Below are 14,973 nucleotides of genomic sequence, written 5' to 3' on the forward strand. Positions count from 1 at the left end.
AAATTTGTCCATGTCCTTATTTCCTTCAAAACTTAACAAAATATAATATGGGGACTTAATATTTGAACCTACACACATACTTTAAAGACATATTTGAACCTACACACATACTTTAAAGACATTTATACCTACTACACATATTTGAAAGTTGATTTTGACTCTGTAAAATCCTAAAGGAATTTTATCACAAACCCATAAATAATATCATAGTAGGGGACTTAATATGATGTACTCCATATCGTGTAAATCAAGAATTGAGATTAATTTTACTGGCTGATTCTTACATCAAGATAAGAAGTTAACCTTATACCTAATATACAACACTAAAGATCAACTCAAGATCACATAAAGAGACCTTATCCCTACTAGATATGGAAACTCAACAATGACTATCTAAAGAAGCATGATCAAGAAAATATACCTAGTGTAAAAACTATAACCTAAAGATAAATATGCATATGAAAAATGCCAATTCCTCTTAGTCAATTAATTACTTGTGTACTTATCTTTCTAGGCAAATGAAGACAATAAGTGATGACTAGTTATTCTTTATCACAAGATTTTATCATGTTACAAAAGCAAGGGGCATCATTTTCGGGCATTACTAAGGAGTAGGTGTCTTGACATATACACACTAAACAAAAATAGCACACCAAGTGTAGCACTTGTACATAATACTAAGGAAGAAGAATCAAGAAAGTTCAAAGTACTCTAGAGGTTACTAATTACTAGTCCAAGCTAAATAAAGTAAATTAACATAAATTAAAATTACATAGAAAACAACTAGGCTAGTTACAAGGGAAAAAAAATATTCTACAGAGTGAAATATCTACAAAAATAAGGGGGAGTGTCTACTTCTCTATGATGTAAATAACTATGTTAAAGCTACAGCTTCTTGTTCAGCTCCTATGCAATCTCTTAGACATGCATAATTAATATGAGCTCAATTCTTTGTAAAAAAAAATATGAATAAGTTAATAAAAGAAGAAACACGAGAGTACTTTAGAAAATATAGGTGCCTCTACATTATGCATGATTTTCGCGTAACCAAATATGAACTGATTCCGAAGGCACATCATTTCTTTTTGACTTTGTTACGAAAGGCAATGCTTCAGAATTAGGCCAGGTGGCTAATTTTGATAAATATTGGTCTACTAGAGTTGTTCTATGAGTCACTCTAGCAAACAAAGAAGAAGAGATGGGTGTTTTTTCGAACGTCTTACAACATTTTACAATTTTAATTCTTTATTGAAATATTAATGTGATGTCATTGAACTAGTGATCACTAGTTGATTATCCTAGTCTTGTTTTGTAGGAATCTTAGAGAAATACGTATATATGGATGAATTCTAGGGAAATTCTAAGAATCGACCTTGTTAAGTCCTAACCTAGGGTGGAAGAAGCTAAAAAAAAGTGAAATCAGCACTTGCATATTATCCTATATGATTTTGCCATGGCATTGAAGTTCCTCCCACCAAGTCCACATAATCCATACAAAATTCTTTTAGAGTAACATGTACAAATTATAATCATTCTGTTCAGAGTAAAATGTACAAATTATAATCATTTTAGAAGCTTCAGTAAATCAATAAAGCTTATGCCAAAATAATGACACTTATGATCATGTGTTTTTAGCTCATGTGCTAAAATATTATCTACTACAATAAGTTCCATAGGATTAATTCCCATTTTTTTTACTTTTTTTTGTTGTGTACATGTGTGTGGTACTTAGTGTTCATAAACACTTTCGAGATCTCTATTGACATGCAATTTCATAAGTAGAGTGGGTGCGATTGAAAAATTTGGACCTAATTTAACGATAAAAGTTAGTTACTCAGCTTGTTCAAGATCATATAAAAAGATTAAGTCCTCCATACGTGACCGATTTGAGAAACTCAAAACTCCCCCAGAATCAAGCCTATCAATTGCAGTGTGGATAATATATTAATACGCGGGGTCGACATTCGATAAACCGAGAATCTAAATGAGTATATCATGATAAAATGATAGATCTTAGGTATAACTCTGCTCCAAAAGCTAACTTAGAGATTATAATTGCCCAAAAACCATATAAATAGTGATGATATAATATGAGGACTCAACATCAAGTAAATCTAGAATTAAACTACTTAGTTAATTAAATAAAAGTATCTCAAAACCATGTAAGGAAACCAATAATCCCATCAAGAACCAATGTGGAAAAATATATTCAACAGTATGTTCTTCATTACTAGTCCATATATGGAGATGATCAAAGAGAAATGAGTACAATTGAACACTCAAACTATTTTCATAGTATATACAATAATTACTTCCATCTCTCTAAACTCTAAAGTCAAACGAATAGGATATATCTTTACTTCCAAAATGTTTAACAACTAATTAATTGTTTGCATGGCTCAACTTATATAGAAAGATTACTCCATATAACTAAGAAAAATAATTCCTAAATTTGCATGATGCTGTAAATGGCATAAGCCTCGGAACATAGATAATCATTGATGATCACTCAATTTTTAGTCATAGTACTAGGCTACTAGCTGACCATCGTCATTTCTTGGCATGTGAAGATTAAATTGGGGGAAAATGACAGAAAATTTGGAGACTAGAAAGTAATACTCCTTGTTTGCTTCATTTGAAGTTAATGACAAGAAAATTAGAAGAACTGCTATATATGTATCAACCACAAACGCATTGAGGCACAACAAAAACAACATACACGTGGGGTCTGAGGAGGGTAGACTGTACGCAAATGGCTCAAGCATATCAAAGCAAATCGAAAAAGATATCATGAAAAAATACTATAGAACATTGAGACACAAATGTTTCTTTAAAGTAATACATATATAGCAATAGAAGAAGAACACACAAAACAGAACTTGCAAACAATGTCCATATACCTACACAAAAGATTTTCACTTATAGTGTGTAAATATATGCACATATTTCTTGAAAGAGATATTGATGTTTCTAAACAAACTTAAAACATTTTACTCACCAATTGGTCCCCTATTTTCCCCTTTCGGCTTCTGAATAAAGCACTTCAATGGGTAACCACTTGATTTCTGTACACCATGATCATTTCTTCAAACTACTAAGTATAGAAATAAAAATTGATCACTAACGATGATTGACTAGTGATTATTATAGCCAAGACGAAGCTCCAAATCAAGTTCAACATCGACATTTTTCTTCCCTCCTTGATCTTCTTCATCATCGTCAACAATTGTAGGTCCAATTCTCAGACTAAGATTATTAGCATCATAACAATTGTCATGCCTCGAACGCGAATCATCATGGTGATTAGTATAAACATGTTGGTAGCTAGGGTTTTGAGGTAATTGGAAGAAAAATTGGTAACTGTTCATTTGTGCCCTAGAATAGTGATGTTGTTCATCATGAGTACTTGAATTAGGTGCAGAGAACCTTGAATTATCAAAGGCATAATAATTAGCTTCTTGTTGGGATAATTTTCTTGAAGTAGATTCTTGATGATGATGAGAATTGTTTTGCTTGGCCTTCAACTTGTCTTTTCTATGAATATTCATGTGACCACCTAAAGCTTGAGCATTTGTGAACCCTCTTTTACAAAAATTACACTCATATGAACGTCCCATACCAGTATTATCATCGTTGAATTTCTCCGATTCGCGATCCATCGTGTCTTCACTTGAGCTATCAGAATAATTGTTGTTCTTTTCAGATGCCATTTGATGATGAAATTTAGCTAGCAAGTTGCTTGAACTTCTTGTGTTTAATTTTCTTGAAAATACACTTAGGTTGGAAGATGTTTTACTTGGTGTTTGAGAAATTAATTAGGGATTGCTAATTGAAGTGGTTCTTGTAGTTCTTTAGTAAGTTGGAGGTCATTTTATAACTAATAAAATCTTGGGGTTGAGGAGACAATGATAAGGACAATAGAGAAATTTTATTTTGTTTGGTTTTTAGGTAAAGGATATTTTTCTTTGTTTATTATTGTTTTTAGTTGAAACTTGCACCACTTTTACTATTTCCTGCCGGCTTCCTGTGCTTGGGACTTGGGTATCAATTATTTGTTGATTTCATTTGTATACGTCTACAAGTGTATTTTGATATACTCTATTGTATAATTTTTGAGTATATAAATTATAAATATATAATATTAAGTTGATATAATCCAATTTATTTGCAAAGTTCAACATTGCTATATAATATTAACAAATGCAGAAATGCCACTTTCCTCAAGAACTTTAGACCCATAGGCCTCTGCAATACTCAATATAATGTCATTACCAAGATTATAGCCATCAGAGTGAAACCCATGCTTGCCAAGATCGTTGGCTCTAACCAAGCTAGTTTCATGGCTAGAAGAAAAGCCTCTGATAATGTCATTATTGTCCAGGAATATATTAGTCACTTCTCCAAAATGAAGGATAAGAAGGCTAACATGATCCTTAAGATAGACCTTGAAAAAGCTTTTGATAGGCTTGAATGGTCCTTCATTAGGCAGGCACTCCACTTCTTCAATTTTCCTCACCACCTCATTAAACACATCCTCTCTTGCATCTCTACCTCCTCTATCTCCATTCTTGTTAATGGGGGGAAACTAACTTCTTCCATCCTTCTAGGGGTATTAGGCAAAGGAATCCCATGTCACCCCACCTCTTCATTCTGTGCATGGAACTCCTCTCTAGGAGGATCAACTCTGAGGTTGACACCCTTCACTAGTATCCTATATCCATCTCCAAAGGTGGACCCCCATCTCCCATCTCTTCTTTGCTATGACCTCACTCTATTTGCAAAACCTGATCTTAAGAACTGCCAAACCATCAATAGGATCTTTCTAGCTTCAGTTCCCACTCTAGGTAATGAATCAACTATGCAAAATCTAAAGTCATCTTCTCAAAAAACTGTAGTTTGAATGATCAGGACAACATTTCCTCTATCCTAGGCATACACCCCTCCAACTCTTTTGGCAAATACCTGGGTTTTTCCATCTTCTACAAGAAACCTGAGAGGGGGGACTTCCAATTTATTATTGACAATCTGAACAACAAGCTTGTAGGGTGGAAAACCAAGTTCCTTAACATGACCGGTTGGGTAACTCTAGCCAAATCCTCTGTCACACCCCCTTTTTTTAACTCCAAAAGATTATATTTTTAAGTTTCAAAAGGATTTTTATGATTAAAGTGACAAAATGAAGAAAATTTATTTCGAAAAGAATTATTTACTTTTAAACTCAGAGTCTCCACTTGACATAAATTCGGTGCGCCAAGTCACCTTTGGAAAGCCTTTTCAAAACTATTTGACTCTTTAAAACCGATTTGCGAATAGAGATTCTGGCTAAGGAATTCTGTTGATCGAGGGGAAGGTGTTAGGCACCCCTCGATCCTGTGGTTCGACCACGGTCGCTTGGTAGAGTGTATCGGCTAATTTTGACATTACAAATGTATAAACCACAGAAAACACATAAAATAATCAATCAAACACACGAATAAAAACAAATCCAAAATATAGTGTTCAGTCCAATTATACAGTCCAAAATAAAAAATATGCAAAAAAATAAATCTTATTCTAAACTAGTCCTAGACTAAGCTCCAATGTTTCACCCGATGCATCGGACCTTCATCACGAACGTCTTCCGCCAACATAATACGTTGGGGGGTTCCCCGGTGAATAAATACAATGTGTCTAAGGGCATTCCCCGGCCAAATGAATACACTTTTCAAATACGGTAAACAAGATATTCAACAAATATTTCAAACATTCCAACAATCCAACAATTCTAAATTTGCCTACCCGAGTCTATTATTTGCCTACCCGCTCGACGACATATCACATTCAACATCAACAATACCATAATATTCACTTTTACCAATTTTGATTCCCGTCCCCAATTTTATTTTCATCAATCAATGATTAACACATGCTTCGATTATCAATTCACTTTTCAACATTTAAATCCAACATCAACCAATACACAATCAAGATTCAAACATACTGAACACACAAATCATTCACGATTACGTAAAAATTAAAGCGAGAGAAGATAGAATTGAACCTCAATGTTACTTTTATTTCAATCTGTCAAAATATTTGATTAGAGCTCTGACCGGAATGCCTTGACCCGACCTCAACAATGAACTTGAACAACTCGAAACTTTGACCCGACCTTCGTTCGAATTAAAAGCCAATGGAGAAATCGCGAAATCAGAAACCATTTTGAACTGAAATAAATATCGCCGAAAAAAATAGATCAACCAAACCCGTTTCTGATCCGGCGAACCAGACCACGCCTGGAATTTGGCGAGCTAACTGGGTTTCCCCTCCTAGTTTCTGATCTCTCAGCCTCGAATCTCTCTCTCTAGTTTGATCTCTCTCTCAATCTCTTCTCTCAATTCCCAAATTAACTCCCCTCTTCTCACTGTTTTTCTACCTCTCTCTCTCAATTTCTCACAACCTCTCGCCATCTCTGTATGTGTGTGTGTTATGGAAGAGACCAAAATATTGTGGGTATGTGTATGGTTCTTGTAACAATATCACAAAGGTGAAGAAAAGAACAAAAAATGGAGTGCTCAAAATGGCGTGAGGTTAAGAATTATGTGGGTGAGTTTTATTGTGATGTGAATATGGTCCCCCTCATGAAGATGATGATGTGTGTGTATATATCAATTAGGGAATTTCCTATGGGCCCCATTGAAAAAATGGAATTCTATTTTTTGACCCCCCTCCTTTTCTTTTTATCTCTATCCGTATATAGGTTAGGGGTGGGGAGGTGAGGGTAGGGGTAGTGGGCTAGGGTAAGGGTGATTAGGATAGGATAAAATTTGTTATGGGTTTGTTTAGAGTTGTTATTTTTGTACTTTTGTGGAGGAATAATTACATGGTTGAGGGTACACAATAGGATAGGGTAAAAAGGTGAAAATCAATCTTTTGGAGGGACAAAATTATGTGTCTACATCATGCCCCCTTTGAATGTAAACATGTAGTGTTTTCAAACAAAGAAGTAGACAACGAGACAGAATTTTGTCCTAACCTTTATTCAAAAAGAATGAAACAGAAGGAAGGAGGGAGACCAAGTCTTGATTTAGGACATCCTACCTACCCAAGTTATGAGCGAGTTAAGCCGCAGGTACCTTAAAGGATTAGAAAAAGATGGACAATACCAAGTTGGAGAGTCAAGTGAGGTCCCGTCGAGGTTCCGGTCACGACTCTGTCGTTACATCAAAAATAAAAAATTACAAGAGTTAAAAAGATAAATAAAATTACAAAACTCCTATCTATGCAGCTTCTTTTGAACTCTTAACTTGAGTTTCATCACCCTATTCTTCAGGTGGGCTCCTGACTTGCAATTTCTTCAACTTGTTGACTACTTTCAGTTTCTTCACCCTGTTCTCCATGTGGGCTCCTGACTTGCTATTTTTTAATCTGTTGACTTTCAACTTATTTGCCCTGTTCTTCAGGCGGGATCCTGACTTTCAGTTTCATCAACTTTTTATTTCATCACCCTGTTCTTCAGGAGTACTCCTGACCTTCAATTTTATCACCCTGTTCTTCAGGAGGGCTCCTGACTTTCAATTTCATCACCCTATTCTTCAAGCAGAATCCTGAAACCAAAATCAAAACTAGAACGGAAATTAATCAAAATCAAAACTAGAACTAAAACTATCCCACACAAAGATTATCATAAGGTAGTATTTAATTTTTGAAAGTGTGGTCTCATTTTTCAGGAGGGCCCTGAACAGAAAGTAAAATTTCATTTTTCAAGAGGGTTCTGAAAAGAAAGTAAAATCCCATTTTTCAGGAGGATCCTGAACATAAAGTGAAATCTCATTTTTCAGAAGGGTCCTGAACAGAAATTAAAATCCTATTTTTCAGGAGGGTCCTGAACATAAATTGAAATTTCATTTTTCAGGAGGGTCCTGAACAGAAAGTAAAATCTCATTTTTCAGGAGGGTCCTAAACATAAAGTAAAATCCCATTTTTTAGGAGGGTCCTGAACAGAAAGTAAAATCCCATTTTTTAGAAGGGTCCTGAACATAAAGTAACATCTCATTTTTTAAGGAGGGTCCTGAACAGAAAGTAAAATCCCATTTTCCAGGAGGATCCTGAACAGAAAATAAAATCTCATTTTTCAGGAGGATCCCGAACAGAAAGTGAAATCCCATTTTTCAGGAGGGTCCTGAACATAAAGTAAAATCTCATTTTCCAGGAGGGTTCTGAACAAAAAGTAAAATCTCATTTTTCAGAAGGGTCCTGAAGATAAATTAAAATCCAATTTTTCAGGAGGGTCCTGAACATAAAGTAAATTCCCATTTTCCAGGAGGGTTCTGAACAGAAAGTAAAATCTCATTTTTCAGAAGGGTCCTGAAGATAAAGTAAATTCCCATTTTCTAGGTGGGACCTGAATAAAAAGTACAATCCTATTTTCCAGGAGGGTCCTGAACTGAAAGTAAAATCTCATTTTTTAGGAGGGTCCTGAACAGAAAGTCATATCCCATTTTTAGGAGGGTCCTGAACAGAAAGTAAAATCCCATTTTTCAGGAGGGTCCTAAACAGAAAGTAAAATCTCACGGATATGCATTTCCAGTGGTAGCTGAATTAAGTGAAGCGAATTTGTCCCTATTTCTACAAAGAAAATTTGTCAATTAAAAACTTAGTGGTGGCTTGCAGCACTTGGCTTTCCAGACATTTGCTCCAGTGTTCATTCCCTTCATTTTATTTCAGATTGCTGGCATTTTCCCCTGCTTTGTCATGTCATTGATCCAAACTCAGATTATTATGAGTGACTCTGAAATAAACACAGTATCTCTGCTTTGTCATGCTTCTCAGATAAACCCTTTAAACCTTGGTATTTTCATGAGTTCCCCAGCTTATCTAATAACAAAACTTTCTGCATGCCTTATTCAGCTCACAATCATATCTCTTTCATATGCTGACTTTGTCTTGCTTTGTGCAATTGAAGAAGCTGGTAGCCAGTTTTGAAATCTTTTCTCACTTGTTTTGATATGGACTTGACTCAAAGACAAGAGAAAAATGACAATGACTTTTATTTGGACCACTGACTCAAGAAAACAAAATAAAAATAAAGAGAAGAAAGAAAAGACAATGAATTTCCCCGTTTAAAACAAAGAAATGAAAAATTTATCTAGAAATGACAGTCAACTCTAATGATTATGCCATGCTTATCGGATTAAACTGCCTGATCTTTCCATCCAAAACCTTCTACCAATTGTTGTTGAGTTAATGACCTCAAAATTGAGTTGTTTTCTTTGGTCAGTTGCATTTAAGACCTCATTCAGCTAGTGGAGCCTTGAAAGGTCTTTGCCAACAAGCCTCTCTCATTTTATTTTTCCCAGCTCACCATTTCCCTATGGTGTCCATGAGGGTTTTTCACCAATGAGACTCTCTTATTTTTATTTTTCTCAACTCACCGTCGTCTTACAGTGCCCGTAAGGGTTTTCACCGATAAGACTCTCTCATGATTATGCCATGCATATCAGATTAAACTGCCTGATCTTTCCATCCAAAACCTTCTACCAATTGTTGTTGAGTTAATGACCTCAAAATTGAGTTGTTTCCTTAGGTCAGTTGCATTTAAGACCTCATTCGACTAGTGGATCCTAGAAAGATTTTTTCCAACAAGCCTCTCTCATTTTATTTTTCCTAGCTCATCATTGCCTTATGGTGTCTGTGAGAGTTTTTCACCAATAAGACTCTCTTATTTTTATTTTTCTCAACTCACCGTCGTCTTACAGTGCTCGTAAGGGTTTTTATCGATAAAACTCTCTCATTATTATCTCTCTCAGCTTACCATCATCTTACGGCACCCGTGAGGGTTTTCACCGATAAGACTCTCATTTTTATTTCTCTACTGATTCCTTATGCCGAGGAAGAGAAGTAGTTACCAAAATGCGTCATCACATCCATTGCATGCTTAGTCTTAACATTCTCAAAGATTGATCTGAAAGTCTTTCTTTGGTTGTAACTTATATTTTGGATAGGGTTTGAAACAAAGGATGGCATGGGGCCCAAACGATACTTGAAGTGGATGACTCTAAATTGTTTATTGGGTGGGACTTATAACTTTTGGAATCGACTCAAACAATGAGATTACCTCATGCCCCAGTTTCTTTTGACTGGGTGACTCTAAATTGTTTATTTGGTTGGACCAAGCCCTGGGTAGGGCAGCCTACGTATCTCACCCCCGAGAGAAGAGAATCAGGTCGCACGTAGTTCCAGCAGCTTATTTTGCATGATTTAGACTGTTTATTCTTTTTATTTTATTGACACTCTTTTCTCTTTGGATTTTTTTTACTCTATTTTCCTTGACACTTTTATTTTTGGACATTTTTTTCTTTTTTTTAAAAAACTTTTTTGACACTTTTTTTTTTTTGTTCGACACTTCATTTTTGAGCTTTGTTGACTCTATCTTGATTCCAAAAGAGGGATATGAAAGAAATAGAAATAAAGCTCAAATGGGGTAAACAAAGGATGAAACAATATTTGGATAGAAATGAAATGCCTTCATCGAATCAATCCTTGAAGATGCTAGTACATAGCATGCAATGTGAAAGTGAAAGATAAAGATCATTTGTGACACTTTTACAACACAAACTTTAACTGAGCATGTGTGTCACTTCTTCCACACTTGTCAAACATACAACTCCACCTTTGTTGTACATCCCTCACATTGAATGAATTATGCTTTCGTGGAGTTGATTTTTGTTCTGATCCTCGGGAGCACACATCTGCTATTTGACCTAATTGAGCTATATTTTTCAATTTATGACCAAGTTATTCTTGTGATTCTCAAAATAATTGCCTTAATTTTCAAAGAAGGCTTGAACTTGTCCCCAAATGTCTCAACACTCTACCTATTTTCTCGGATCCTCTCTTTTCCTAACTTTAACTCTCTGATTAAATGCTTCATGATTAAGTTGGATTTCAAGATCTGACTGAAAATTTCGCAGGCGTGTCATAGCACTAGAATCAACATAAGATGCATTGTGTAAAGCAGACAAACAAATAACTTAAAATAAAATAAAACAAACAAGGTACACCACATTTCATTAAAAGGAAAGACTGAAGGGTTTAAACAAAGAGACAGAGAAACAAAACAAGATAGATCCCAAACTACAACCCTGAATAATTCAAAAAATAGAAGAAAAAAAAAAACTACCAGACCTATTCCTAGTAGGGAGAGGGGTGACTTCTTAATTACTTGGCCTGACATCTTAGCCACTGGTTTGCATATAATTGTGACTAGAGCTTTCCTTATTGTCAATGTTCTGCACTATAACTGCTCCATCTTGAATTATCTTTTCAATTTCTCTTTTCAAATATCGACAATCTTCAATACTATGACCATGACCATTAGAATGATATGCACATCATACATTAGGATCAAAACTACTTGAATACAAGTCAAGAGTATATCCAAGGGGAGGAGTGATCATGCCCCTCTGTCTCATTCTCTGGAACAAATTGGCATAGAATTCCCGAATAGGAGTGAAGTTATCCTTTTCCTTCCTTCTCTTCGCGAACTCTGGCCTCGGGTGAAACTTGGATTTAGAGGTTTCTTGGTAAATTTGTGGAGGTTGAGGACAATGTTGATAGATAGGTGTATGACATTATGGATAAGAAGATGGATGAGCATACATCTTTGAATTGTTCAAAGGATATTGAGGAAGTGAAATGGGATTTCTTGGATTTTGGAGAAAGGAACCTTGTTGCAAGTGGTTATGTGGATCCAGCTTGTAAGCTCGGGATTGAGGCTGACGGTATTGGTGGGTTTGGCCTCTCAAACTCTGCTTTGGCCCTAGCATGACAATAGGTGCATTTTTCCTTCTTCTTTCATTTAGTTTTACTTGATTCATGGCAATGTCATCCCAAATGTTTCACAGAATCCTTTTATCCATCAGGCTCCCCAAATTTTGATGTCTCAAATCTTGGAGGAAGGTTACCACCTGATGATATGCCCCAATTTTTATATAAAACATATTCATATCCCACAAGCCTCGGGGAACTTTTCATATCATTTTCTACACTCTTCACTTTCCCAACCATTTTCTCTGGCATGCTTGGCTTCTTAGTAAGAAATTTTGGCGGTCCACTTAACTTAATTGTCGGATCAATAGTATAGCAATGATCATTAACAGTATTGAACGTGAATTCAGTAATGGACTGGGAAAACACAATCATTGGATTGATAGTCAAAATGGAAGCCTCAGTAGAAGATTGAGCAACATAAGCACCGACAGTAAGTGGTGCTGTGAATGTGGTAGGTTTATACTGACGAGTTAAAGAAAGAGTGGTGAAAGTATTGAGGTGTATTTGACGTGGAATAGATTCCAAGGCATGCTGTGGTGCATCAACAACAGTAGGAAACTGACTTTACGATTTTGGTGGAAGACTCAAGGTATTTGCAGGGTCAAAAATGAAGAACGGAGGTGGAGGCAACCCGCTAGTCCAAACTCGATACATTTTCATCATTTGTTGTCTTAGTCTCAAATTCTCTTCCTTTAAACTCTCAATTTCTTGACTCTTTGTTTTATCCATGAGGTCACTCTTTATATCCTTATTGGACACAATTAACCCTTTCTTAGATTTGGCGTGATAAGAAGGACTAGACAAGATGCCACAAACCAACCACCTTAAACTAACTGAACAAGAGATAACAAATGTATTAGAGTTCAACATTTTTTCAAAACCTTTTTTTTCCTTTTTTTTCAAAAGATCATCGAACCCAAGAAGGGCGCCTACGTATCTCACTCCCGAGAGAAAATAATTAGGTGTGAGTAGTTCGTGAAGTCTTGCCAGCATAGCTAATTAAACTCTTTTTCTTTTTCTTGAACCTTTAAAAAGAAAAGAAAATAACAATTTTTCAAAAGAATTGACGAAAATGTTTTTGTATTTTTCAGGTTTAAACATCCCTATACAAAGTGAAATCTATGATTACCAAGGAAAATCTTTTTGGGGTTTTCAGTTTTGAATTTCATGCGAAAATGAAACTCGAACCTATTAAAGGAAAATATTTTTTTTTTGTGATTTTCTTTTAAGATGTATATGACACCTACTCGAAATGAAGAGTGAAGAAAATCTTTTTGAATTTTTCAAATTCCTATACTAAATGAAACCTATGATTACCGAAGAAAAATCTTTTTGGATTTTCGATTTGAAATTTATACGAAAATGAAACTTGAAACTATTAAAGGAAAATCTTTTTGTAGTTTCTTTTAAAGATATATATGGAACACCTACTCTAAATGAAGAGTGAAGAAAATCTTTTTGGATTTTGAAATAAGATCAACCGAAAATGAAACATACGACTATCGAGGAATTTTTTTTTAGTATTTTCTTTTCAAGACATGTATGAAACACCTACTTTAAATAAAGAGTGAAGAAAATCTTTTTGGATTTTTTTTAAATAAGATCCCCAAACTCACAATAGGTTGCCTACGTATCTCACTCCCGAGAAAGGAGAATCAGGGGTGTGTAGTTCGTCCAGATTGGACAATTAATGATTAAATAACAAGCTAGACCCTGATTTAAGAGATACAACCAAAGACGGACGATGAACCACATTAATAAAATCTTTAGAGTTTTCATTTGGACACTCCACAGAAAAATGACATCAACAACTATGAAACAAAAATCTTTTTGGTATTTTCGTTATAAGAAATGTAAAAAATTTCTAACATTTTTTTTTTTGCATTTTCCTTTTATAAAAACTCCTATGAATGAAAAATCTTTTTGAAGTTTTCGAATTGTGAATGCATGCTAAACGAGACAAAGGAAAATATTTTTGATGTTTTTGAGAAAATGAGTGCGAAAGGTAAAAATATCTTTTTGAATTTTTAAATTGTGAAAAACAAAAGCCATAAAAAACTCTAAAAACTACGAAACTCTTCTTCTTTTTTTTAATTTTTGACTCACTTTTTCTTTCTTTTTCCTCTCTATTTTTTTTTCATTTTTTCCTTGCCTACACACTCTATTTGAATTTAGCACATGCTTTCCCTTAAATCAATCCGTCAAATGACCCCATTACCCTCAAAGATGCAATATTTAGCACGTAGGGATGCGTCAGAGGTGAGTCTCCTACAAAGGACCAAATAGGCCCCACTAGGTCTCAATATGATGCACATAAGTATGACCTAAAGGCTGACCTATGCTGGGGTTTACTAACAAGGTTGTTCTGGGGAACATATGGTCGATAGTGGCTGCTTTAGCTGTCCACCTAATCCATACCAGCCAATGGCTCACCCCCAAGATAAGGGTGACTCAACTATAGGTCGTGTACACAGTGTGTACTATGGACTTGTTGCAGAAAAATAACTCGGGTTATACACATGATGCCAGATATAAAGCGGTAACACATAAATAAAAAATGTAAACAAAGAGCATGAAAATGCACAACAATAACACAAAAAATAATAATAAATAAAATTTCTATACACCTATAGTGCCAAACTAAGCTGATATGACTCCAAAAAATAAGCTCAAATTCTGAAAAGATCCCCAGCAGAGTCGGCAGAGCTGTCACACCCTCTTTCTTTAACTCTAAAAGATTATATTTTTAAGTTTCGAAAGTGTTTTTATGATTAAAGTGCTAAAATGAAGAAAATTTATTTCGAAAAGGATTATTTATATTTAAACTCAGAGTCGCCACTTGACATAAATTCGGTGTGCCAAGTCACCTTTGGAAATCCTTTTCAAAACTGTTTGACTCTTTAAAATCGGTTTGCAAACAGAGATTCCGGCTAAGGAATTCTGTTAACCGAGGGGAAGGTGTTAGGCACCCCTCGATCCTGTGGTTCAACCACGGTCTCTTGGTAGAGTGTGTCGGCTAATTTGGACATTACAAATGTATAAACCACAGAAAACATATAAAACAATCAATCAAACACACGAATCAAAACAAACCCAAAATATTGTGTTCAGTCCAATTATACAGTCCAAAATAAAAACTATGCAAAAAAATAAATTCTATTT

General features: G+C 35.0%; 1 protein-coding gene across 1 annotated transcript; it reads right to left on the reverse strand.

Moving 5' to 3' along the window:
- Nucleotides 1-3,010: 3,010 nt before the first annotated feature.
- On the reverse strand, nucleotides 3,011-4,140 carry LOC107866622 (transcriptional regulator TAC1). The gene has a single exon (XM_016712655.2). It carries the CDS (start codon nucleotides 3,708-3,710, stop codon nucleotides 3,135-3,137), a length of 576 nt encoding a protein of 191 aa, XP_016568141.1. The 5' UTR covers nucleotides 3,711-4,140; the 3' UTR covers nucleotides 3,011-3,134.
- Nucleotides 4,141-14,973: the final 10,833 nt, after the last annotated feature.

This window comes from Capsicum annuum, chromosome 3, assembly GCF_002878395.1.
Source record: "Capsicum annuum cultivar UCD-10X-F1 chromosome 3, UCD10Xv1.1, whole genome shotgun sequence".
In the NCBI taxonomy this organism is placed as follows: domain Eukaryota; kingdom Viridiplantae; phylum Streptophyta; class Magnoliopsida; order Solanales; family Solanaceae; genus Capsicum; species Capsicum annuum.